Raw genomic sequence first — 24,758 nt, 5'->3', positions numbered from 1 at the left:
GACTGAAACGTCAATCCAACAAAACAGCTTTACAACAAATCTGTACTTCTCTTGAAATGTCATGGTTAACGTACATCGTGACATTATATAAGCTATTGTCATTGTTTAAGTAGCACGATACCCGGCTTCGCCTTGGGTCCCAAATTCGCCCGTGGTCAAATTCGTTAGGGGCCCAGAGAGAGTATGAGCTGTAACCAGATGAAAAGGTGTGTAAATATGAGATCGGACTTCCGATGCTTAGATAAGTAACATGCACGCATTAGAACACCCGATAAGAAAACATTTATATTTATTGCGCTGATACGGATGGTACCTTTAGATTTTGAAAGGGAAACATTATTAAAATCATTTGGCTTGTCATTACACTTAATCAAAATCTAGCTCCAAACAAGTTGCCCAGATGTTGTAATTCTTCCAAATATTCCAACCTCGTGGGTTTTCTTCGGGTCCTCCAGTTACCTCCCACTCCTAAAGACCCCTACGCGCAAGCGGATTATTGAAATAAAATTAAACCATATGTTAGTCCCCGAAATGACCTAGTTTGTGTCGACTGGACGTTAAACTCTCTCTCTCTCTCTCTCTCTCTCTCTGCTAAAGACCCCTACGCACAAGCGAATTATTGAAATAAAATTAAACCATATGTTAATCCCGAAATGACCTAGTTTGTGACGAGTGGACGTTAAACTCTCTCTCTCTCTCTCTCTCTCTCTCTGCTAAAGACCCCTACGCACAAGCGAATTATTGAAATAAAATTAAACCATATGTTAATCCCGAAATGACCTAGTTTGTGACGAGTGGACGTTAAACCCCATCTCTCTCTCTCTCTTTCTCTCTCTCTCTCTCTCTCTCTCTCTCTCTCTCCCAATTATTGATAAGGCATATATACTGTAATTTATTAAAGTAGAAGAGATACAATAATGAAGTATGCTTATAGAAGTCTATAAATAAAATAAAATAATGAAGTATGCTTATAGAAGTCTATAAATAAAATTTATTTTATAAGAGATGATGCAAAGGGCGACGGTGTGTTAAGGAAAAGCGACCTTCTATTTAGATCGATGCCAATCCACGAAATGGCTGTAATAGAAAACCATGGGTAGGCAGACCACCATTAAATGCCACCATGTTGGTACCCCAATGAACTTCCATTGGAAAGAAAAGGTTTGGTAAATATTGAGATGTTTATTATTGTGATATGTACGGTGGATAATTACATGTTTATAGTGTGCTACTTCATGTTTGTCTATCTCAAAACTTCCGAGCTTAACCTATAACAACTTGGAGCAAAGACATTACCAGTTGTTGCTCTGTCTGCAGCGAAAATCGTTCAGACCAACGAAAATTTTTGGAAAAGCTGGAACCGTAAAAAGAGACCTGCAGAATTAACATCTAAGTCCTTCTGCCCCTCACACACCCCCTTTATAGTGTAGAATTAAAGAAAGGGCTTGAATTTACATTTTGAGTCAGATTTTAGTGAATATTTTCGGTTGGAAGGACAACAGAGTAAGAGTTACGGGGAAGGTTGGTAAAGATCAAAATGAACAGTGGATAAGTTACATATTTAAAAGGATGCTACTTCCAGTTTGTGTATCTCAAGATTTCCAATATCAACATAATAAATACTTTTGAGCAAGGTATTACCACACATTGCTCTATCTGCGATAGAAACTGATTACCCATATGAACATTTGCGAAAATGTACAAGACGGGCAATGAGACGAGAATTGAATTAATAATAAAGTCAATGAGAAAATTTGCTATATCTGTCTGTGGCCACATGAAACAAGGAAGTAGTTATGACGCAGAGGATTTCCTGTAACTACTTTCATTTTCAGATACGTGCGTTACAATGCGCACATAGGGGATAATACTGTTAGATTATTTAGTGTTGTAATGTAAACACCCTTAGACCTACTTGTAATCGTGTCATAAAGCGTGAGTGTAATGTACTACATATATGTATATAGATATATAGACTTCATACAAAGGAAGGTAAGTTTGTATCAGATGTAGCCAACAACTGTCATCTATATTAATTAATTATTATCCCGATCGTACAGAAACGATTGCATTTAGATACATTTAAAACACTTGTTCTTTTTGTTGTGCACTCCTCGGCTATTGTTAGGGTGACCCACCATAAATAAATATCTCCATATATCTCGACAATTACGCCACAATATTTATATATATGCCAAGCCTCAAATCAGTTTCACACAATTATAGTCACTAAAAAAACGATCATGTTGTACTTAACAAGCTATGACCATTAATCATGTTTAAAATACAGATGTGACGTCACCCTTTGATGTTGGCGTACCATTATTTCAAATAATCGTACGGGCAACTTGCCAATAGTACTTTATTCATACCAGTGAGATATTGGACTAGTGTGACGTAAAAGCTCGTGCGGAGTGTCAGTATTTTAAGATGTTTAATGGTCTCGAGCTTACGACATTGCGTAATATATTGTAAAAACATTCGGGCCTACGGCCCTCATGTTGTTACAATATATTACTTAATGTCTCGCTCTCGACCATTAAACAATACATAAATAATAGACTGAAAACTGGTTCCAAGAGTCGTCCATAACATCCAGACACTTTTGAGTAAAAGATAGGTTACGTGCCCTTGTTTTGAAATTAGTCTCGCTTAACCAGCCTATCGACCATTCTACGTCTGATTGACAGGTCGGGATAATCAAGACTACTTTTTTACGAAACATAACAGAAAGCTACAACAAGAAATTGAATTTAGAAATAAGCATGTTAGGTAGCTCAACAATCGTTTTAAGAAGCTGATTCAGAGATATTATTTGTACTAAACCAAATGATGCCGCTCTTAACGGTACAGTTAATGATAAAGCGATTTAAAAATGAAACGAACGTAATTTCTAAATCTGCTGTAATAACCAAGAAGCTTAATTTTACTGCTATTCAAAATCGTCAACAATAAATTTTTTACGGCTGTAATAGTTTATAGATTTGTAGAGAATTGCACGTGCCGTGGCTATTTATAGTATCATACTGTCAGAAAGTTGGTCTCGGCACGGCGAATGTGCACGCTTCAGTGGTAGTCTCGAACTATCAGCGGTGGACTGTATTTCAGTGAGTACATGGGTCACCCTACTATTGTCTGCTCGGTTTGGTCTTAAGAAGTTTCTTATTGTTAACCTTAGTTAAAGTTCTAGACTATGTTTCATGTGGACGTATGTAGTCATCGCCCGTGTTCGTCATTCCGTCTGGACGTCCGTTCGTCCACAATTTGTCTGGACAGGTCGCAATTTTTATCCGATTTTGACGAAACTTAAAATATAGGTTTATCTCCACAAGATCTCGGTTTATTTCGATATAGGCATGTGTCGGACCGTAACTTCATGGATTATGACCTCTGATTGTAAGAAGAATCGCGTTTATAGCTTGTGGACACTCTAGACGTCACAATTTTTATCCGATATTGATGAAACTTGAAATGTATGGTTATGAATATCTCGGACCGTAACTTTCTGGATTATGGTCCCTGATTGTACGAAAAATAGCGTTTTTAGCTTGTGATCCCTCTAGAGTTCACAATTTTTATCCGATTTAAAAAAAAACGTTCGAATATTTCACCGTTACGCCATAATGATGGTTGAGTTCGAATTTCGTGAAAATCGGACAGAAACGACCGGACAAAATGGCCGCTCCCAGTGCGCAAATAGTATTAATGTATGTAATATCAATGCTGTGGACCCTCTAGAGGTCACAATTTTTTATCAGATTTTGATGAAACTTAAAACATGTGTTTATATCACATAAATCGTTCAAATATATCATTGTTAAACTCTGGCGATGTCTGAGTTCGAATTTCGGGAAAATCGGAACGAAGCTGCCCGACAAAATGGAAGCTCCTTGTACGCAAATAGTGTAAAAGTATGCAATACGAAGGTTGTAGACCCTCTATAGGTCACAAGTTTTGTCCGATTTTGATGAAACTTAAAATATATGTTTATACCCCAAAGATTTTAGTTCCTGTCAATATTGGCGCATTTCAGACCATAAATTACTGGATTATGGCCCCTGACGTATCTTGCTTGCATGACAACCGCTGATTGTTTACGATGACAATTTGTCGCAGTGTTTAAGTGTAAAATACACACTGCTCCCGAGCACGCCTTTGACCAAAATAGACATGATTATAATGATTCAAATGCTATAGAGCTACGACATTCCCAGATTAGGGTTGTGATTATCAAGTCTCTTCTGACAGTAGATGAGTTGGAAGACGCAGTTTCATAACTGTTTACAATAACCATAATGGAAACCCTGAAGTCCAAAAATCACAGTGCACAGTAAAGGTATAGCGGGAAATCAGAAGAGAACCCACGAGGTTAAGCAGGTGATCATACACCTTTTCACATACTGCTCTGGGGTCGAAACCACAACACTTGGCACTGGACACCACCCAACTACCGGACTTAGATAGCACTAATAATATGGTTTTGTAATTGTAATTTTCAGAGAAAGATGGAAACTGAAGAAAAATAAAGAACAAATGCTGTTCTTACACATCTGAGTAACAAGTGACATGCAGCAAACCAATGTAGATTATAGTAAGGAATTATATCGATTTGGTTCTTTTGAGAATTACCCTACGGGTGGAAGATCACCCTTTCAACTAGCAAGAACAGGTTTTTACTCGCTAGGTAGAAATTATTCTGTAAAATGTTATTTTTGTGGGCTAGTGTTGGACGAAATAAAAGAAAGCCCTGATATTTTACACCGAAATTTGTCCCCCGGTTGTCCTTTGTTGAATCGCCACGACTGTGGGAACATCCCAATAACTGTTACTTCGAATGGTCTGGAAGGTCTTCAAAGGGCGAGAGAGTCAACATTTGCAGCTACCGGTACATCTAACAGTAATGGGAATCAGGCGAAAGCTTTAGTGGAGACACCCGTTCGTTTGGATCTGGATAGTCTTCAAAAAGCAAAAGGATCAACTTTCTCAACTACCAGCGATGACCATCAGATTAAAGATTATGAAGAAAAGCCAGTTCGTCCAGATTTAAAATCTGCTGAAGCTAGAAGAAATCTCTTTGTGAGATTAAAGTGGAATGGTAGTGGGATACAATCTGTTAATGCTATGGTAGACGCTGGGCTGTACTATACAGGTATACGTTTATATACTCTTAAAAAAAGTAGGGGATATTCAGAAACAATACAAAACTGCGGAAATGCACTGCTGTTTTTATTAGAGGCTACCACTGGATGTTAATAACAGGCCAATTGCCTACACATGAACATAAACAGTTCATATGAGCGGCTTATCTGACGACCCCATTTCACTGTCAAAAGTGAAACTGGACGTTTATGATTTTTGTCTTAATAATGAGTAATTGCTCCACCAATCCTCAGACATTCAGCAATTCGTCGTGACATGCTCCTAATCAACCGTTCAATCACGATTTGGGGCAATCTGACCTACTCCTCTAGCATTGCCACAGCCAATCTTGTAGTGTTGTCGGTTGACGTTGACGTCGACGAACACGTCTCCCGATCAAATTAAACGTAACACATTAAAGCAAAGATACACTAAACAGTAAATCTTATGCAAGAACCGGTAGGATAGCAAACATGGATAGGATAAACCAGCAAGCGGTAGTTTTCATCAACCCTTCCTTGAAGTGTCAAATTTGACAATGAACCCCTCCCACGTGTATGGCGCTATTGCGTGTCGCACATGCAGCTCAGTGGTTCTGTTGGGGCGATAAGTTCTTCATCTGTGAACATACTCTCAAAGCATGTCAAGTGTCATATCACAAGTATTTGCATTTCAATATCCCCTACTTTTTTGAAGAGTATATTTGGCTTTCACATGGCCACGGTAGTTCATCTGTGGTTGGTGTACACTATTGGATCTGGGGCTAAAGCTGCCGTTTTGACCTGTCAATACCATATAATAATAAACTATCATTGATTTTCTTTTTTCATAATAAATAGTTTTAGCGATAACTGTTGAATTATTCAAAAATATGAATTGAAGGGAAGTGCTGGTTTTGTCCCCAGTGAATACAGACTATTTCACTCTTATTTCAGTTCAATATGGCATATCATATGTTTTGTCCACAGATGTATAATGCATCTCCTCATATACATATATTGTATAGTGGATTCACCTCTGATTATATTCGACTTCTTGAAGATTCCATTATTTTTAACACATCTGTATATATTAGAATTATTTCATTTTAAAAACGTTTGTCACAGTTAGGCTTTAAGTGGTTTAATATAAGCATTGTAACGAGGTGGATCCCGGATTTGTGTACTGGTTGGGTTTTGTTGAGGAATGTTCAGAATAGGCAGATATTATAGGCGCCTTGCATCTACTTGCTATTCCATCGATAAAACGACAGATCTTTAGTAAATACTTGTTTTAGATATCAATGTTTTAACATGGGTGGATAGAAATGGACACTTACTATCAGGAGCGGGGTGGTGGTGCAGCGGGGTCGGGGGACATCCATGGATAGGCACTTTCGTAATAATAATAATAATACGGTCGATCGCTGTTTTCCATAATAAACGTGGTGTTCTTTCATATATTTTAATAATTCATTATGTTTGTATCCAGCTGTTGTTGTTTATATATTAAGACATTTGACAGTTTGACAGTGATTCAGTAGAAAATATAATTTATATTGAAATCATGCATGCTACAAATATTAAAAAAAATTTAACGTTCTAATTTCATCAATAATTGATTGACACCGTGTAACATGTTTTTAATCCGATAACAATATTTGCATTTGTATCGTCCATTTTGAATTCGTGCGTTGTATTTTCAGGATATTCAGTCTAGTAAAAACAATTCATAACTCTACGATTATTATACGTTTTTCTAATGAAATACAAGTTGGGGTCATGATTTTTTATACGCCCACATTTTCATGTAGGCGTATATTGTCGTCGCCCCTGTCCGTCTGTCCGTCCGGACGTCCACAATTGTTTGTGAACACTCTACAGGTCACAATTTTTATCCGATTTCAATGAAACTTGAAATATAGGTTTATCGGTTCCTTTCGATATTGGCATGTATCAGACTGTAACTTCGTGGATTATTGCCCCTGATTGTACGAAAAATCACGTTTTTAGCCTGTGAACACTGTAGAGGTCATAATTTTTATCCGATTTTGATGAAACTTGAAATGCATGTTTATAACCACAGATCTCGGTTCATTCCGATATTTGCTCATATCGGATCATAACTTCCTGAATTATGGCCCCTGATTGTACGAACAATCGCGTTTTTAGCTTGTGATCCCACCAGAGGTCACAATTGTTATCCGATTTAAAAAAAGACGTTCGAATATATCACCTTTACACCGTAATTTTGTCTGAGGTTGAGTTTCATGAAAATCAGACCAAAATTGCCAGACAAAATGGTCGCCCCTCGTACGCAAATAGTGTAAACATCTGGAATATCAAAGTTGTGGACATTTTAGTTGTAGAGGTCAAAATTTTTATCTGATTTAAAAAAAAAACTTGTGAATATATCACCATTACACACTGAGATCTTGGTTCCTTTTGGTAATCGCGCATATCCTTGATTTTGGCTCCTGATTGTTCGAAAAATCGCTTTTTTAACATGCGGATTCTCTAGGGGCCACAATTGTTTTCCGATTTTAAAAACCGGTTAAATATATCACCATTCCACCATAATGAAGGTTGAATTCGAATTTCGGGAAAATCGAAATGAAACTGCCCGACAAAATCGCCGCACTTTGTACGCAAATTGTGTAAAAGTATGCTACGAAGGTTGTGGACCCTCTAGAGGTCACAATTTTTATCCAATTTTGATGAAACTTAAAACATATCTTTATATCCCAAAGATCTCAGTCCCTTTGGATATTTGCGAATTTCAGACCATAACTTTCGGGATTATTATTGTTGATTTGTTTCATGAGGTCACAACCTGTCTTGTTTAAAAATGTTAAATTTATAGATAAAGCCTATAGGATTGTTCTAAATAAGGCAAACTGGTTTTTATGGTAACCAATTTAGTTTTATTTAAGACAATCGATTTGGTTTCAGTAAACATTAATGTCTTTTATCTGGCTATTGCATCTCAATTAAGTATCAACATACTCAGATTGTACTAAATGACACCACGGTTTCTGATGGTGAGGCTGCTAAACTCTGACAGGCTATTCTAATATTTTTTTTATTCTAGGATATATCACTCCCCTACCCAAAATTAGCATTATCGGTTTGTTTGAGTTTTCAGAAGAAGGGGTTATGCTCGGAACATTGCATTTAATTACATTCCTGCCGACATTACTTCAAGTCGAGTTATCACTTCTATATAAAAAGGGTCTTGTATCGAGTTTTATTTAACAAGCGGGTCATACTTTGGCATCCTGGGCCTGAGACTTCACAGGAAAGAAATGTTATGGTGAATTCAACGTGCGCCAAGAAATTAGAATCAATTGCGGTAATTAAATATGTGTAGATGGCATTGATATGCGGACTACTGTTAGAGACTTGGAGGCCTCTGATTCATGAAGACACGGGTAAAAACCACTGGATCTGGAATTGTAGAACGGTAAACCGAAACGTAATGAGTTAGCTCTCAGAGAAATCATTTTGTATATGCGCCACATGGTTACTATGTATTAATCTACAATCTGCATCCCCGTTCATCCCGCTATAGCGGTTGAGAACTATTGTCTAAATTTTGTCCCCCAATTCTGCCTTCTTTGATGAACCAGAAATACTGGATATTAAAGGACAATATTGGTGCCAGTCATTATCAAATATGTGTTAGAGCTGGTTAAACAAATTCCAAATATATTTTTAACACATAGATCATTGTTACGATAGCTGAGTAATACAGGTTTCCCGTATCGGAAGTGACGAACGCCAAAGGAAAACACGAGTCGCCGCTCTATATAACTGACTGAAGCGACGAGTGATAACAGATACAGGGCCGAATTTCTGCTCACTAATAATTCCTTCGAAGACCAAAAGTTGTTATATGGGACTGTAAGAGGATAAGAGGATATCTGACAATTCAATAAAGTAATTGAATGTCATAAGATAAGAGAACACGAGAAAAATAGAAATAGTCCGTACATTCACTTGTTTATATTCATTCTATGCCTTATAAAAACATGGTAATGCACTGACTTTTTCTGTTTTTATTTCGTGTTCTCTTATCTAGTGGCAGTCAATTCTTTTTATGAATTGTCAGATATCCTCTCACAGTCTCACACAACAACTGTTGGTTTTCAACATGAGCTCATGTGAGGTTAGTCACCCGCAGGTGGTTTGGGTTAGCATGTTAAAGTAGCTAAGTCTCTAACTCAATATCATCCAAAATCTTCGACAGAGAAAGCACGAATTATTTATCAGTTTAAACCAACAATGATGTTGTGATCTTACTGGGAAAAAATGGGCTTCTGATATACAATATTTAAGACAAAATAAACATTTTACCATTGGTACACAAATCGTGTACCGTAATGCGTTACGGCGCCATTTATAACAAGGGACTCGAAGAACGAGGTTAGACATATTCCACAAGTCATGTCAAACGGTGACGTCATATTCTTATCTGGAGAGCACGCGCAATAAATACTATCGGTGTAGACTGGAATAACTAGACGCTAGAGATGGGCATTCGATTGAGACTTCTGGCGTATTTCGCCGAACATAACTGGTTAGAAGTTATTGTAAAAACAGAAACGATTGAATGTAAATCAGTTTATATACATTCATATTGCATTATTATATGCGTTGCGACCCATTTGTGTCAATTTCTAGGTCCCAAATATTAGTGACTTAGCTCCTTTAATATATCAATATTTTCTCTCTCTTTATTTTCAAAGTATTTGCATAACCAACAAAATGTTCATATTGTGAATCGCACCAGTCCTGAACAAATTCAACCCAATAATCACCACCCATACGCAACAAATCTACGATATTTGAATGGTATCCATTGAATGGTTTAGAAGAAAATTAAAAATCATTCGTATTAAGATCTCTGCTGGGATTTTAAAAAAATCAGTTTATATAATATTATAGATTATAAATTTTGTTTCGGTTTATATGATATTATATTGATTTGAAAAGGGTCGAACAAAGGTAAAGACCTATATATTAGTGATACGTCAGCAACATCCATTAAACACGCCGACGTTTAATCATCTAAGTAGAAATCGTGCCTCATAATATATGCTATCGTCTCATGAAAAAATTCGATATTAAACTTACACTTGGAAATATTAGAGGAGAAACAAATACGATAGTACTTTATGGACCAGGAAACGAGTATGACGCCATATCAAAAGGTGGTACGCAATTATCCAAAGAACAAGCATGTCACATTTCATATCGATCGTACTTGAATTGGCGGACCCTTAGTAGAACTTCCTGAAGCAGTGGTGACTATTCACACTGTCTTCATGGGATCTTTCAGTACAAGATCAACACCCTTAACTACATGTGACTTAAAGGACAATATTGGTGCCAGTCATTATCACATATGTGTTAGAGCTGGTTAAACACATTCCAAATATACTTTTAACTCAGAGATCATTGCTACGATAGCTGAGTAATACAGGTGTCCCGTATCGGAAGTGACGAACGCCAAAGGAAAACACGAGTCACCGCTCAATATAACTGACTGAAGCGACGAGTGATAACAGATAAACGGCCGAATTTCTGCTCACTAATAATTCCTTTGAAGACCAACAGTTGTTGTGTGAGACTGTGAGAGGATATCTGACAATTCATAAAAAGAATTGACTGCCACTAGATAAGAGAACACGAAAGAAAAACAGAAAAAGTCCGTGCATTACCGTGTTTTTATAAGGTATAGAATGAATATAAACAAGGGAATGTACGGACTATTTCTATTTTTCTCGTGTTCTCTTATCTAATGACATTCAATTACTTTATTGAATTATCAGATATCCTCTTACAGTCCCATATAACAACTTTTGGTCTTCGAAGGAATTATTAGTGAGTAGAAATTCGGCCGTGTATCTGTTATCACTCGTCGCTTTAGTCAGTTATATAGAGCGGCGACTCATGTTTTCCTTTGGCGTTCGTCACTTCCGATACGGGAAACCCGTATTACTCAGCTATCGTAGCAATGATCTCTGTGTTAAAAATATATTTGGAATGTGTTTAACCAGCTCTAACACATATGTGATAATGACTGGAACCAATATTGTCCTTTAACTTTCTGGGTCGTTTCATTATACAAAACCCTTACATAAACGGTGAAATATCAAGTCTCTTTCAATGAGATGCAAGATTATTTTCAATGATGCTATGACTGTGTAGCAATGACTGCCGCGAACTAATGATCTAGTGTGATCGAAAGTAAGAAAGTTTCTCTGTGTATAATGCTCATAGTCTGTGGATTCATAACTGCATGAAAGTGAAATAATCATTGTTTTACGCATTATTTACAATGTATTTGTTAGGCCTGGCTGATTGTTGTAGATGTTTTCAATGTGGTGGTGGTTTAAAGCAATGGAATGCATCTGATGATCCTATTATAGAACATATTCGATGGTTTCCTTCCTGTGCTTATGTGTTACATAGATATGGTAGAAATCTTGTTGAAACAGTTAAAGCCATCTTTAGCTATAATGGCAAACTAGAGGTGAATATTTTCCCCATAATAACTTCTAATATATCACTGAAAATAAAATTGTTTTATATAAATTGAGGTATGTGACACTCTGTACTATAATGTCATAACGCATGCAATAAGATTTGATAACAAACGTCATCAATTGTACCACATATCCAATCTGAATAAAACACAGATCCTATTTCGTTTCGTTTTTTATAGTTTACAATTTCGTTTTACTTGCCTTCACTGCACTAGGATCTGGAAGATTTGTTATATAACCCACGTTCTGGTTGATCTGAGAGATTAGTCAATGAAATTGTCTGTTGTGGCGAGTTCTTGGCGTGTGGTGCACCGAACTGTTTGTAGACATTCGCAGAAAAAGTTGTATTTCCAAATACCCATCAACGCTGATTGGTTAATCTGGCGTCATAGGGTAAAAAGTCGCGTGTATGACCCCGGACGCGACCTCTAACTCAAGTAGTGGAGGCCATCAAAATTATTAAAAAAAACGAAACGAAATATAGATCTGGGTCAAAAGCCGCGTGTATGACCCCGGACGCGACCTCAAACTCAAGTAGTGGAGGCCATAAAAATTATATAAAAAAAAAACAAATAAAAAAACCGAAACGTAATATAGATCTATATATTTTGATCAGATTGGCCACATATCTTAATGACCTCTATGAATTGGATTAAAATAAACGCATCGATATCGTTATATTTTATATCTTGGTTTGTTTTGTGGGATGATAATCTGTCTTCCAATTTACGTCTGTAGATAACGCCATCTTTATTATACAGCCGATTGTGTGTTCCGCTGTTTATTTACATAGAACTTGCCCCATCACTAATCAAAATAACACATTAGATAAGCCCCATCCCGTAAAAAGGTTTAGCTTCTTTAAGAAAGAAAGATATTGTTATTAGGTAATTGTGTGATCTATATGTCTAGCTAACCATTGAAGAAGTCAGAAAGGTAGAAGTTATGAGACTTAAAGATCCTACGTCATCGATGGCTAGTATTATTTTCAGTAAGTTTCAATTTGTTCTTGTACCTGTAAACATCACCCTATTGCCAACGCTGGGTGGCCACCACTTTCACTTTTCATCAACAGTACATTATGACAATAATTGTATTTCGAAGAAAGCAGGGGACTATTAAAATGTGTTCGTCCGGCTGTCTGTATGTCCGTCTGTCCGTCACACTTTTTGGAACACAATAACTCTCCTTTTGATTCGGCTAGAATGTTCAAACTTGGTGTAGGTGTTTTTTAGGTCAATACCTTGATGGAGTTCGAAGATGAGCATTTTCTGTTTAGGTTAAGCAGAGATAAGCCATTTTATTGATTGATGCTTTGGGACACGATAACTTTAGTTCTAATTAAGTGACGGTGATGAAATTTGGTGTATAGTTTTATTACATCAATACCTTGACTAAGTTCGATAATGAGCATTTTCTGCTCAGGGTAAGCAGAGGGATAAGCAATTTGATTGGTCGACACTTTGGAACACAATAACTATCATTCTAATTTAGCTAGATTGTTCACACTTGGCATAGATGTTTATTAGGCGAATGCCATGATCGAGTTCGAAGATGAGAATTTTCTACTTAGGCTACGCAGAAATAAGCAATTTGATTGGTTGATGCTTTGGGGCGCGATAACTTTGGGACGTCCACTCGACACAAACTAGGTCATTTCGGGACTAACATATGGTTTGATTTTATGTCAATAATTCGCTTTTGCGTAGGCGTCTTTAGCAGTGGGAGGAAACCGGAGGACCCGGGGAAACCCCACGAGGTTGAACATGTGAAGCTACTCCTTGTCACGCACAAGCGGGGATTCGAAACCACGCCAGTTGACTCAATGACAGACTTTATGATACAGCGCGCACGTGCTAACCATTCGGCCATCCAACCCCCCAACCCCCCAAATTAAGTCGAGTGATGAAACTTAGTGTATAGTTTTATCACATCAATACCCAATACCTTGACTACGTTCGATAGTGAGTATTTTCTGCTCAGGGTAAGCAGAGCTGTCAGCAATTTGACGGGTGGAGACTTTGGAACACAATAACCCTCTAATTGGGGTAGAATGTTCAAACTTGAGGTAGACGTTCATAAGGTCAATGCCGTGATGGAGTTCGGCGATAAACATTGTCTGCTTACGGTAAGCAGAGATAAGCAATCTGATTGGTTGATGCTTTGGGGCACGCTAACTTTGGTTATAAATAAGTTAGAGTGATGAAATTCCGAGTATAGATTCATCATATCCATTACCTTGAGAATTTTCTGCTTAGGCTAAGGAGCGATAAACAATTTGATTGGTCAAGACTTTGAAACATAACAACTCTGCTTTTAATTGAGGTAGAATGTACTTGATTTAGATGTTCATTAGGTGAATGTCTTGATGGAGTTCAATGATTAACATTTCAAGATCCCTTGGCAGTTGGAATTCGATATAAGAGTAGGCGATAGTGCCGCTGCCCGGGCAAAATTTCCCTCATAGCACACTGTATGGCGTATGTCCGTCTTCATTAGCCCAGCATAGGAGCAGAACAGTAGGACGTTAAACCCCATTTCATTTCATTTCATTTAACATTTCAAGCTAAAGCTAAGCAGAGCTTTGATTCTATCTGATAGAGAGTGATGAAACTTAGTGTATAGTTGATAATCAGTTTGATTGCTTGATACTTTTGAAAAAAATAAATGTGCGATTACTTAATGTGTCATCTATTTGTTTGGGGATTTCGGCGGGGGACATCAGCCTCACAGAGTAAATGGAGTACGAAATTGGTGCCGTTGATTTTCGCCATTTAACAGAAAAATAAATCCACAGTTATCATAGATATTTTATTAAAAATAATGAGATTTACCGTGGCTTGTTATCCCTAGATAATATCTCTCTAATTTTAGCCCAGTTATTTTCGTGCAAACAAATTATTTTACGGTTTTCGCCCAGCACCCACAACCTTTTCTGGGGGTAAAAATAAAAATGCATCGACTACACAATTAGCCTGGCTGTTATTCTTCAGCTTAATTTGTTTCTGGGTTGTCAGAATTAACTGTCAATGAATGTTTTGTTAGACTGAACTAAAGTACTTCATTTTGAATGACTGGAAATCTTGAACTGATTCCTGTACTTCCCTAGGGTTAATCGTCTCAATACATGAGGGGAAATAACTCTTATAATTTCATTAAAACTTTCGTTTCTCGTGACAGTGAATTAAACCTTACGCGCAAACTTTTAACGACATTTGTTTTAATTGTAGAGGTTATGCAGGAACACCATCAAGAAAAAATTCAACACGAATTATATGAACACCAAGGTAAATATTGGTTCACCGACCGAATTTTCTTCATTTTGCTTAAAAAATTGTGGCTTCTAATTATAAAGGTCCATTTCAGTTTGCTGGACAAAATTCCTTGTTATTATTTGTGCGAAGCTGATGTGACAGCACCGTGCAAAGAGGGTGACAGAGGGCGGGTCTTTCTCGGGCACCCATTTCAGACTGGGGTTAGGGTTAGGGTTGGGTTGGGTTAGGGTTACGAAATTTTAAATGCACGCTGTTATATTCGTTCTACAAGTTGCACTACTTAATTTGATAATAGAAAGTTTTTACATATCTAAAATGTCTACCTTTCTCATATTTCTTAGTACTAGGCCTTTAGTCACGGTCACCCAGAATATCCAAGTCTTCAACGGAGGGTCTGGGAATGTTGTCAATATTTGACGAAAAATTCAATTGCCCATGCGTAACCGGAAGTTTTTTGTTTTATTTTATGTGGTTAATTATCCAGTATCTTTATCTTTGGTCCGATCCCTGCATTGGCCGAGAAAATTCATCCCGATTTTCCGACGTGGTTTCCCCTTGTCAGTGATGCAGGACGGAGGACCTGACAAGGACAGCTGTCTAGTCCTTCGGATGAGACGAAAAACCGAGGTCGCGTGTAAACATTAGAATGCACGTAATTAAAGATCCCTTGGAAGTTGGAATTCGATATAGGAGTAGGCGATAGTGCCGCTGCCGGGGCAAAATTCCCCTCATAGCACACTGTATGGCGTATGCCCGTCTTCATTAACCCAGTATAGGAGCAGAACAGTAGGACGTTAAACCCCATTTCATTTCATTTCATTTATCTTTGGTCCCTTCAAATAAGAGTTACCTACCTTCCCGCAATAAATCCCATAATTCTTGCATTATTATAAACAAACACGAATCGTGACGACGAATTGAGATTAATTTTAAAAAAACCCATAGATATGGCTTACAATAAAATAAAACTAAGAGTGTTGGATATTGAACTGGCAATTCAATCAAATGGAATTTCTGAAATGGCATGATTAAATTAATTTCATTGTCATCGACATCTTGTTTTAGGAATAGTTACCTCCCTTAGACTTTGTTTATGTTAACGTAAAAGACCGGATTGTCTAACCAATGACATATTATTCTCAAATGTAGACAACGGATGATAGAGACTACTAGGCCTTATACTGGGGTGTTGGGGCCATACAGTGACCCGGCTATCGCCAAACCTGTGCACGCCACTGTGGCAATTTCAGCATCTAGTTTATTCTACAATCCAGGCCCGTAGCCCCGCCCCGAAAAAATGTTGTGCCCCCCCCCCCCCCACGAAAAAAAAAATTGCCGACCATAGCTCTAAAAAACCTACTGTAGTCTGTGCCGGGTGTGCCCCCCCCCCTAAAAACTTCACTGCCCCTTGCTGGCTTCGGACCAGCTACAATCCTACATACTCTTCCATGTTCCGGTTTTTACCATGTTTAAAATTGAAACGTAGGCTGTTTAATGGTCGTTCTGAGTGCTCGGCCTGGAATTTTCCCGTAGATGATGTGTACAGTATTTTGTATACAACATAGATTGATTTGGACATTTTTAACCTCATTAAGTATATCAAAAATATCAGTACAGTGTTTTAATTTTCAAAATATTTTTTATGAGTAAAATGTGTGGAAACACAATATTTCACTACAAATATACTGTATGGAATAAATCACAAAACGCGGTTATTTTGAGACTAACATAGTTGTTATTGCAGTATGAGGTGGGAGACTGGCGTTTCCACGCCTCCCCAGCATTTTTAAAGATACATTATGGGAGATTCGATAACCGAGAACTAAGCGGTTGAAATTTCCGGCTAGCCTTGATCATCATTACTAAAGTCAGTACGATAAACAGCATAGTCTCGATTTTCCATTTAATCGTTAAATCGCGAAGGAAAGTTATTCAGTAAATCGGCTCATAATCCACTAGAGTTGATTATGGTCTGGATCAATTAATTAATGTCTAATTAATAATTTAGATAACATTTCAGGCCTAAAGAAAGACCTGCAATAGACAGATTTAGCTCTTGCATAATGTATGTTTAAATGGGAAATTATCAAAATAATAATTTCAAATAGTAAAAAAGGTATCAGGTGATGTGATTCTCTGACGTCACTGGTTCCTCTCACATTATCTAAATAATTTTATCTTACAGAGAAACAGAAAGATCTAGCGTCACTTAAAGAAGAAAATAAGAGTTTAAAGAGAGATAGGATGTGTTGTGTTTGTAAAATAACTTTACGTAAAGTTGTGTTTATTCCATGCGGCCATCTTGTAACATGTCGTCCATGTGGTCAACATTATAAGAATAATAAAATGAAATGTCCTATTTGTCATCAAAATATAGTGGACATAATTATACCCTTTATGTCTTAAATGTTTGTTGTTTTATATATTCTTGGTGCAAGCAATGTACCGGAAGTAGATACGGTAGTCTTCTGTTGCTATGTATTGTTGTCACATAGCGCCATTTTGATGTGTATATTAACTGAACGTTTATATTTGTGGATATTTAGATTTATTGATGTAAATAAATTTGCCCATTCGTAAATATTTGATCAAATCATAGTGTTAGCTATAAACGACATACGAAAATAGTAGAGTTTTTCGCCAATGTTCATTATCTCTGGCATCCATAGACGGCATTTACTTTTTCCTATTTCCTGTAAGCGGGGTCTATAATAACCTTGTAAGAGCGGGTATCATTTTGTCGAACAGAAAAAGGTGAATATATGAAATAACAGCGACTAGATAACAATGCAATTAAATAAAACTCGAGCAGATGTCGTTTTCCATCTATGAAAAATAACCTAAACCCAAATGCACTGGGTGTAAAAAAAAGGGAAGAAAAAAATAAGTGAAACGAATTATACTGACTTGTGCCTCTGGAATGATTGGATCGGAACAATCATGGATATTTCCCGTATTTCACGAAACTCGAGAAATTCTACACGGATAACATAGGAAGGAAATTTACCAAAATCACCGAACTACAATGAGATTGTGGGTTAATGCGCCATTCTGCTATAAATAATCAAGTTGATTAATTTGGCACCCCATTATCTACTAATAATCCTTACTTAATTTGGCTGGTAAGGAAACGATAAGGCTATCGTTTTCCTTTTAGCAAACTTGTTTTATTTATGTATGTTCATCGTGTATATTCACATTTCCTTCAAAACATTATTTCGTCATTTGTAAGATAGAGAGATATTCTTTAATTGTGGTTTTATGTATAAGCTTTACATGAAGTAATAAATAAAATTTACCATTCCGAGTATTTGTGAGTCACTTGACGATTAACATTTGACAAATTGTCACTAAGCTACCATCTGAATTTGTCCCAATCGAAATTACTGAAAAGCAACTTCCAAAGGTCGAAAACTGACTGAATTGGAATAACCTCAAGTGGGGAATGGGGGGGGGGGGTCCGGACAGCGGCGCTACACCCTACTCTTATTTCGAATTCCAACTGTTTCGGGTTCTTTTACGTGCACGCAAATTTGTACACGGGACCCTGGTTATTCGACCCATCCGACGAACTTTCTAGGCCAGCGCAGGGATCGAACACGGGACCTCCAGGTTAGCGAAGCAACGTCTTGCTCAATGTGTCACCGTGGCTCCCTGGCATGATCCCCGCAATATGAAAATAAATTTTGTTTAACGTCCTATTTTTACTGTGCTATATGTAGGAAATTTTGACCGGAGAGAGGCGTTTCCGCCTACTCTTAATCGAAGTCTAGCTGTTCAAAGTTCTTTCACTTTCCCGCTAAAGTGTACAGTGGGTTTTCTTCCAACCCGAACGACTAGACGCTGTTCCTCGCGAGGCACGCAGTCCATTACCATCGAACTTTCTCACTGGTTAGTGGGTCATCACCTTACTTACTCAACCGATTCTAGACCAAAAAGTGAACCAAAATTGTTGTACGAAAGGTATGAAAAGGGAATTGCTATAAATAGACAAAATAAATCAGGGGACATAATTACTAGTCCATTTGGAGGTAGACCACCATTAATTTCCCCATTGACTTCAATGTTAATTCTGGCCTCTTTGCCCACCTCCAACTTTTCCCCAAATTTTCGTTGGGTTGAATGCTTTTCACTACAGACAGAGGAACAAATGGTCATGTCTTTGCACTAAAATTTGTATGAGGTTGACCACCAAAATTTTGAGATACACAAACTTGAAGAAGCATACTAAAAACATGTAACTAGTTGCCGTACATATCGCCGTAGCTAACCTGATAACCCTCTTATCCTCCGCCTCAAAATCATGAATATTTACCAAAACCTGGCAGAAAATGTTAATTCAAACCCTCTTCGTCCATTCTAGACCATAAAATCGACAAAAATGGGCATGCAAAAGGGGAGAAAAGAGAGAGAGAGAGAGAATTGCTATAAATAGACGAACTACAATTCATGTGTAGCGAGATGATTAAATTTAATGGTGGTCTGCCTCCATTTAAGACTGCTATGTTACGTGGTGGTTCAGGATTCTTGCTCATTTAGTCTGTATAAATTATGCTCTATAATAAAACTTCCCAGATGATTCGTTATAAACAAAACAATGGAGAGAGAGAGAGAGAGAGAGAGAGAGAGAGAAATGGGGTTTAACGTCCACTCGACACAAACTAGGTCATTTCGGGACTAACATATGGTTTAATTTTTTTTATTCCAATAATTCGCTTGCGCGTAGGGGTCTTTAGCAGTGGGAGGAAACCGGAGGACCCGGAGAAAACCCACGAGGTTGGACAGGCGACCCTACTTCTTGTCACGTACAACCGGGGATTCGAAACCACGCCAGTCGACTCAATGACAGACTGTATGATACAGCGCGCGCACGCTAACCATTCAGCCATCCAACCCCCCAACAAAACAATGGACAACGCTTCCGGTACTAATGAAATAAGAAAACATGGGGGTTAAAACATAACAAAACATTTATTTCGGGGTAAAGACTTTTCAGTTTCGTGCAGCATCTAGTTTAGGCCACGATAAGTTCATTATCTGCCGAATCAGAATCAACTTCTTCTAAACTCGAGTCTACGGTTGAACTGTCGGCTTCTATTTCACTTTTAACAACACTTTGGTCAGGATGTCGAGATTTAATGTGTCTTTCAAGATCGCGCCGACGAACTAGAACCTTGCCACAGAACTGACATTTATAGGGGGTGTCTCCTTCCGCGTGCAGTCTGACGTGCTTGTTCAGGTTGCTAGGGTCGCCAAATGGTCGTAAACAGACTTTACATTTTAACGGTTTGTAGCCAGTGTGAGTTCTTAAATGTATCTTGAGTCCATATTTTCTGGAATAAAGTTTACCACAATAAATACACAGGTGGCCACGTCGTGATTTACTAGTATAAAGTGATTTGGGGAGCAAGTCCAAGGGTTCTCCCTGTTTGTCCGATGGTAAAGGGAAGTTACAAGGCATATGGGGAGGTGAGTGTCTATTTACACCGGGAGATGATGAAGTAAAGCTTCTTTCGTATGATGATATGCAGTGATCTCTGTTGTCGATGACGTGGTGAACTGATGGTATCTGATTGCAACACATTCTGGTGGGCGCATTATAAGGCGAGAGGAAGGGATGATACAATCGGAGAGCCGTGTTGTCCATGGCAATAGGAAAAGCTGGCGTGTGAATATGGTTGAAAATTTGAATAGGTTGGGATACTGTGGACGCTGGATTAATCGGCGAGGCTGTGCTAAACATTACATCTCTCTTTGATAAATTGATGGCTTGGTCAGACGTCGTATGCGTCATTTGGGGCAGACGAGATATCCTCTCTACCTTTTCTAGTTTATTTATGAAGGTAGTAGGTTTATACGAAGATACGTCTGGTCTCACTGATGACAAATGACTAAAGGCAGAATAAGGATGAATGTCATTTAGCCCACTTCTCCCCCACATATTTCGTTTTTTATCAAACGCCGATGACGTTATTAGCTTCTCTTGCTTATCTTCTCGACTTTTTAGGCACCGGAAGCGGATGTGTGCCTTTAGCGAATTTGGAAATTGGAATGTCTTTTCACAAGCTGTACACGTGTATTCTTGATTTCCTGTAAATATAAAGAATTAACTTCTTTAATAAAGGTTTCTGACAAAATCACAGAAACGGAAGACATAAATTTCAATTCGTTTTCGCCTGATTTCTGGGTAGTTCATATACAGATTTCTTGGAAACTATGAGAGTTTCGTTTGACGTGGTTATCAGTTCTACGTTAACTTTGATAACATATAAATTAATTGATGGACAAAATGGATTTCAAATGTTAGTTTCATTAAGGTGATGTACAAAAACCTTGGAATTTTTCAAGTACTATTTTCACTTATCGGGGCGGGGGAGGGGCGGTTGGAATGGGCGCATATTTATGGGATTATGAAGTCAATTGTTACCATGTCGTCCGCATTGAACGAAAATCCTAGGTTTATCCATGTATATATTATAGTGCACGTAAAAGAAGACTTGACAGATGGAATTGTGTGAACAGTAGGCGAGAACGTCGCTGTTTTGGCAAAATTCTCATTCCTACATGTAACCGTGAGTTAGCCTCAACATGACTGAATTATTCTGCTGATAAGACTTCAAATTCCTCCTATATTATCAATACCTCAGTTAGAATTAATTGTAATCATTTAGAGCGGAGTAAAAATGGAATAGACAATACATAATGATAAATTAGTGTAATAATACGTGGACTTTATCAGGGAAACATGCCAAATTAACTGACGATCCTCTGTACACATGTTTAAAGTAGGTATATTAGTTTGACGTTTAATTATTATTAGTTCATACATATTGCAAGTTATATAAAATATCTTTGTATCAGAATGACATAAAAATCATACAATACATTCTCCATATTCAAAAATAAATTAAAATTGTAACATGCAAGTCCATATTCAAATATAGATATATAAACATATATTGTAATTTTTAGAAATGCGAATAAAAAAAATATTTAGTTACCTCTGATGTTCTGTGGTTTCAGTATGGGTATATCCTTGTATCTGGCTAATTCATCATTATACCACACCAGAAGTTGTTCGGACGTCTTTACAGATCGGATAAATCGAAGACATAATTCATGTTTTTCATCCATATATGCCTCTACATTTTGTTCGTGTCGGTCACGTGCCGGTTGTATGTAGACCATCCATTGGTTAGTTGGATCACCGTCCATCATTACTCGGCCATCTTTCCATTTAATCTGCAATAATAGAAGAGTGAGTAAATAAACAATCTTTCAATTGATACTTTAGGACTACAATGGCGTCCATTTATAAAGCCATTGGTCACTGTGTTAACGTGCTTGTTCTTTGACTTATGCTGTTCGTTAAAGTACAATCAAAGAACAACATAGACTAAAGTTTCCCGCCAAAATAATTAAAATTGCTATTTCATAACGAATTTGTGAATCGAAATATAACCATCATTATTATTTTAGATTGAATATGGACAGAGCCAGGGATGAATGGGAATAGGTCGCTTGGGGTCAAACACACAATAATTGTGTGTCGTAAATATTGTAATTAAACGGAATGGAGACTAATTTTGGAAGTAGGAATCAAAATGGGCTTCTATATTATAGTCCTGGGGCCTGTTTCACGAAATTTTAACTAATATGAAATCCAAATTTTAGTAATTTGATTGGATAATATTAGATTGATTTTAGTGCTTAGCCAATCAAAATTGAAATATCTATTAAAATTTGGATTTTATCTTTAGTTAAGATTTCGAGAAACAGGGCCCTGGGTTTTAGGAGGAAAATGAGACAAATTATTTCAGAGAATAAATATTACATGATTAAATCACTTAATTTATTTCGTTAATTCAGTGGGTGTTTTTCATTATAAAATGTAACTCATTTTGATATAGTATACTTTTATCAGAATTACACAAGGGATCCCGAATACAGAAATCAAAGAATGCCGACAATAAATCGTTCCGTCGCTTGCTAGAACCATAAAACAAAGATTTGTGTTTAAATTGGGAAATGAGGGGCTAGATTTGTCTGTTTTATGTAAGTAATGTTTTTTGGTAAATATTCGTCATGTTAAAACGGCTAAAAGACAAGAACGGTAGAACAAAACAATAATTGAAAAGATCAAACAAAACAACCGCTGAAAAGATACACTAACTATAGACGCGCGCGGTAGACCCTTTAAGATTTTAATGTTCCAACTTGTTGAAACTAATGACTTATAGTTTTCCATTCATAAGTATTTACACATTTATCTGGCCACGCGCTCCATGTCAATCGACTGTCTTCGTCACTCGGGTAACCGGCTCAATCCCAAGTCTTATTGAGGGTTTCAAGTAGAAATAAGTCGAATCAAGTAGCGGTAAGTTCTGTAATCAAAAACCGTGAACTACCTTATCAAACAATAGGAACGAGGATTGACCATTACCGATAGATTTTTAAACAGATGGTATAATGGCAAGTATATTGAAAAGGCGACTCAACAAGTTCCTCTTGAGTTTTTAATGTTAGTTCTTGGGAAACATACAGATCATCGTAACATTGACTATTTCTTAGTTCATGTGATATGGTATTTGAAATTAGAAAGTTCTGCAATTTCAAAACAGCAAACATTCGATGCGCTCCTACGAATTATAACATGAATTAGACTACGTTTAAATATTAATCGTCAAATGAAATTAAACCATGGAGTCCCATCGGTAAATATTCGCTGATATAAATTTTAAAAGATTTGACACCCCAGAAGATATCAGTTAAATTGGTGGTTCATTTTAGCTCTCCGTTTTATCAATTCAATGTTTCCTTTCGGAAAATAAAAGAAGGCAATCATAAAGTTATCTTTCCGTATAATTCATTACTATGGGGTTGGATTTTCTCCCCCTCCCCACTGATATAGTTATTATCACACAAAATGTCCGGAGGAGAATAAATTAATGGCACGAAAACAACAATATGTAATAACAATGATCACTTTTATCATGCGAGTAATGTCAAAAAATACCATGGCGGGCTTTCTAAATATGCTTCAGATCTTCAAGGAGTAAACTGAACGGCGTTGTGTGAAGATACTTAATATTCATGAAGTCTTAAGACACGCGACTCCTTTCAAAATACACAATTCACTTGAATTATGTTTTAAAGGTCGACATTATAATTATAATAGAGAGAGCGAAACACTTGCCAAATTTCCACGGCAAGAATGCAATGTGCTTCTTTTCTTAATCTTTTCACATTTATTATATTTGTTCCAAGATATAAATTACCTATAAAATGACTTGTCAACTGAGAATTATAAGCTCATTAATTATTCATATTAAAAGTCTTTATTCAACTCCCATCTACAAATTAAAACCAGTGATTGATTGCCCAATTCACTGATGGTATTATTATTATTTCTTCCTTATACAGAAAGGGTAATTATTTATAAAGAAGAGAATTTTGCTCTCCCACACCGCCCCTTTCTTCGATTATAATGTATGCATTTGAGAACTTTTTGTTTTCTTTTTCTTTTTCTTAAAAGTTTAAATTATTTTATTTTTTTTGTATATTAAAATATCCGATCTTACTGAGCATGACAGCGTTTTACGTTTCTTTCTATTTCACATTCCTCTTAGGACCGTTGGGACCGAAGTCAATACAAAATTCAATACAATTGTATAAATAAATAAATAAATAAATAAATAAGTCTCTTCTCTTTTTAAATGTAAACGAAAAACGAAAAACCTTTAATTTATAAATGGATTTGTAAGCACATTATTATTGAGACTGTTTCCATTATTCATACAATAAAATTGAATAGA

The 24,758-nt window shown here is 36.9% G+C and overlaps 2 protein-coding genes across 2 annotated transcripts; one reads left to right on the top strand and one right to left on the bottom strand.

Annotated features, from left to right (window-relative positions):
- The first annotated feature begins 1,816 nt into the window (after window positions 1-1,816).
- LOC126811066 (baculoviral IAP repeat-containing protein 3) lies at window positions 1,817-18,250 on the top strand. The gene is made up of 6 exons (XM_050536540.2): window positions 1,817-1,992; window positions 4,500-5,149; window positions 11,474-11,655; window positions 12,581-12,659; window positions 14,899-14,955; window positions 17,129-18,250. The coding sequence occupies exons 2-6, from the start codon at window positions 4,567-4,569 to the stop codon at window positions 17,347-17,349; spliced, it is 1,122 nt and encodes a 373-aa protein (XP_050392497.1). The 5' UTR covers window positions 1,817-1,992; window positions 4,500-4,566; the 3' UTR covers window positions 17,350-18,250.
- A 1,707-nt stretch (window positions 18,251-19,957) lies between these two features.
- Window positions 19,958-22,147, bottom strand: LOC126810717 (zinc finger protein Xfin-like). The gene is made up of 2 exons (XM_050535923.2): window positions 21,945-22,147; window positions 19,958-20,769 (listed from the first exon to the last, which is right to left on the bottom strand). The coding sequence occupies exons 1-2, from the start codon at window positions 22,129-22,131 to the stop codon at window positions 19,958-19,960; spliced, it is 999 nt and encodes a 332-aa protein (XP_050391880.2). The 5' UTR covers window positions 22,132-22,147.
- Window positions 22,148-24,758: the final 2,611 nt, after the last annotated feature.

Source organism: Patella vulgata, chromosome 2, assembly GCF_932274485.2.
Source record: "Patella vulgata chromosome 2, xgPatVulg1.2, whole genome shotgun sequence".
In the NCBI taxonomy this organism is placed as follows: Eukaryota; Metazoa; Mollusca; class Gastropoda; family Patellidae; genus Patella; species Patella vulgata.
Note: the sequence above shows the minus strand (reverse complement) of the source record. Positions and strands in the feature narration are given on the sequence as shown.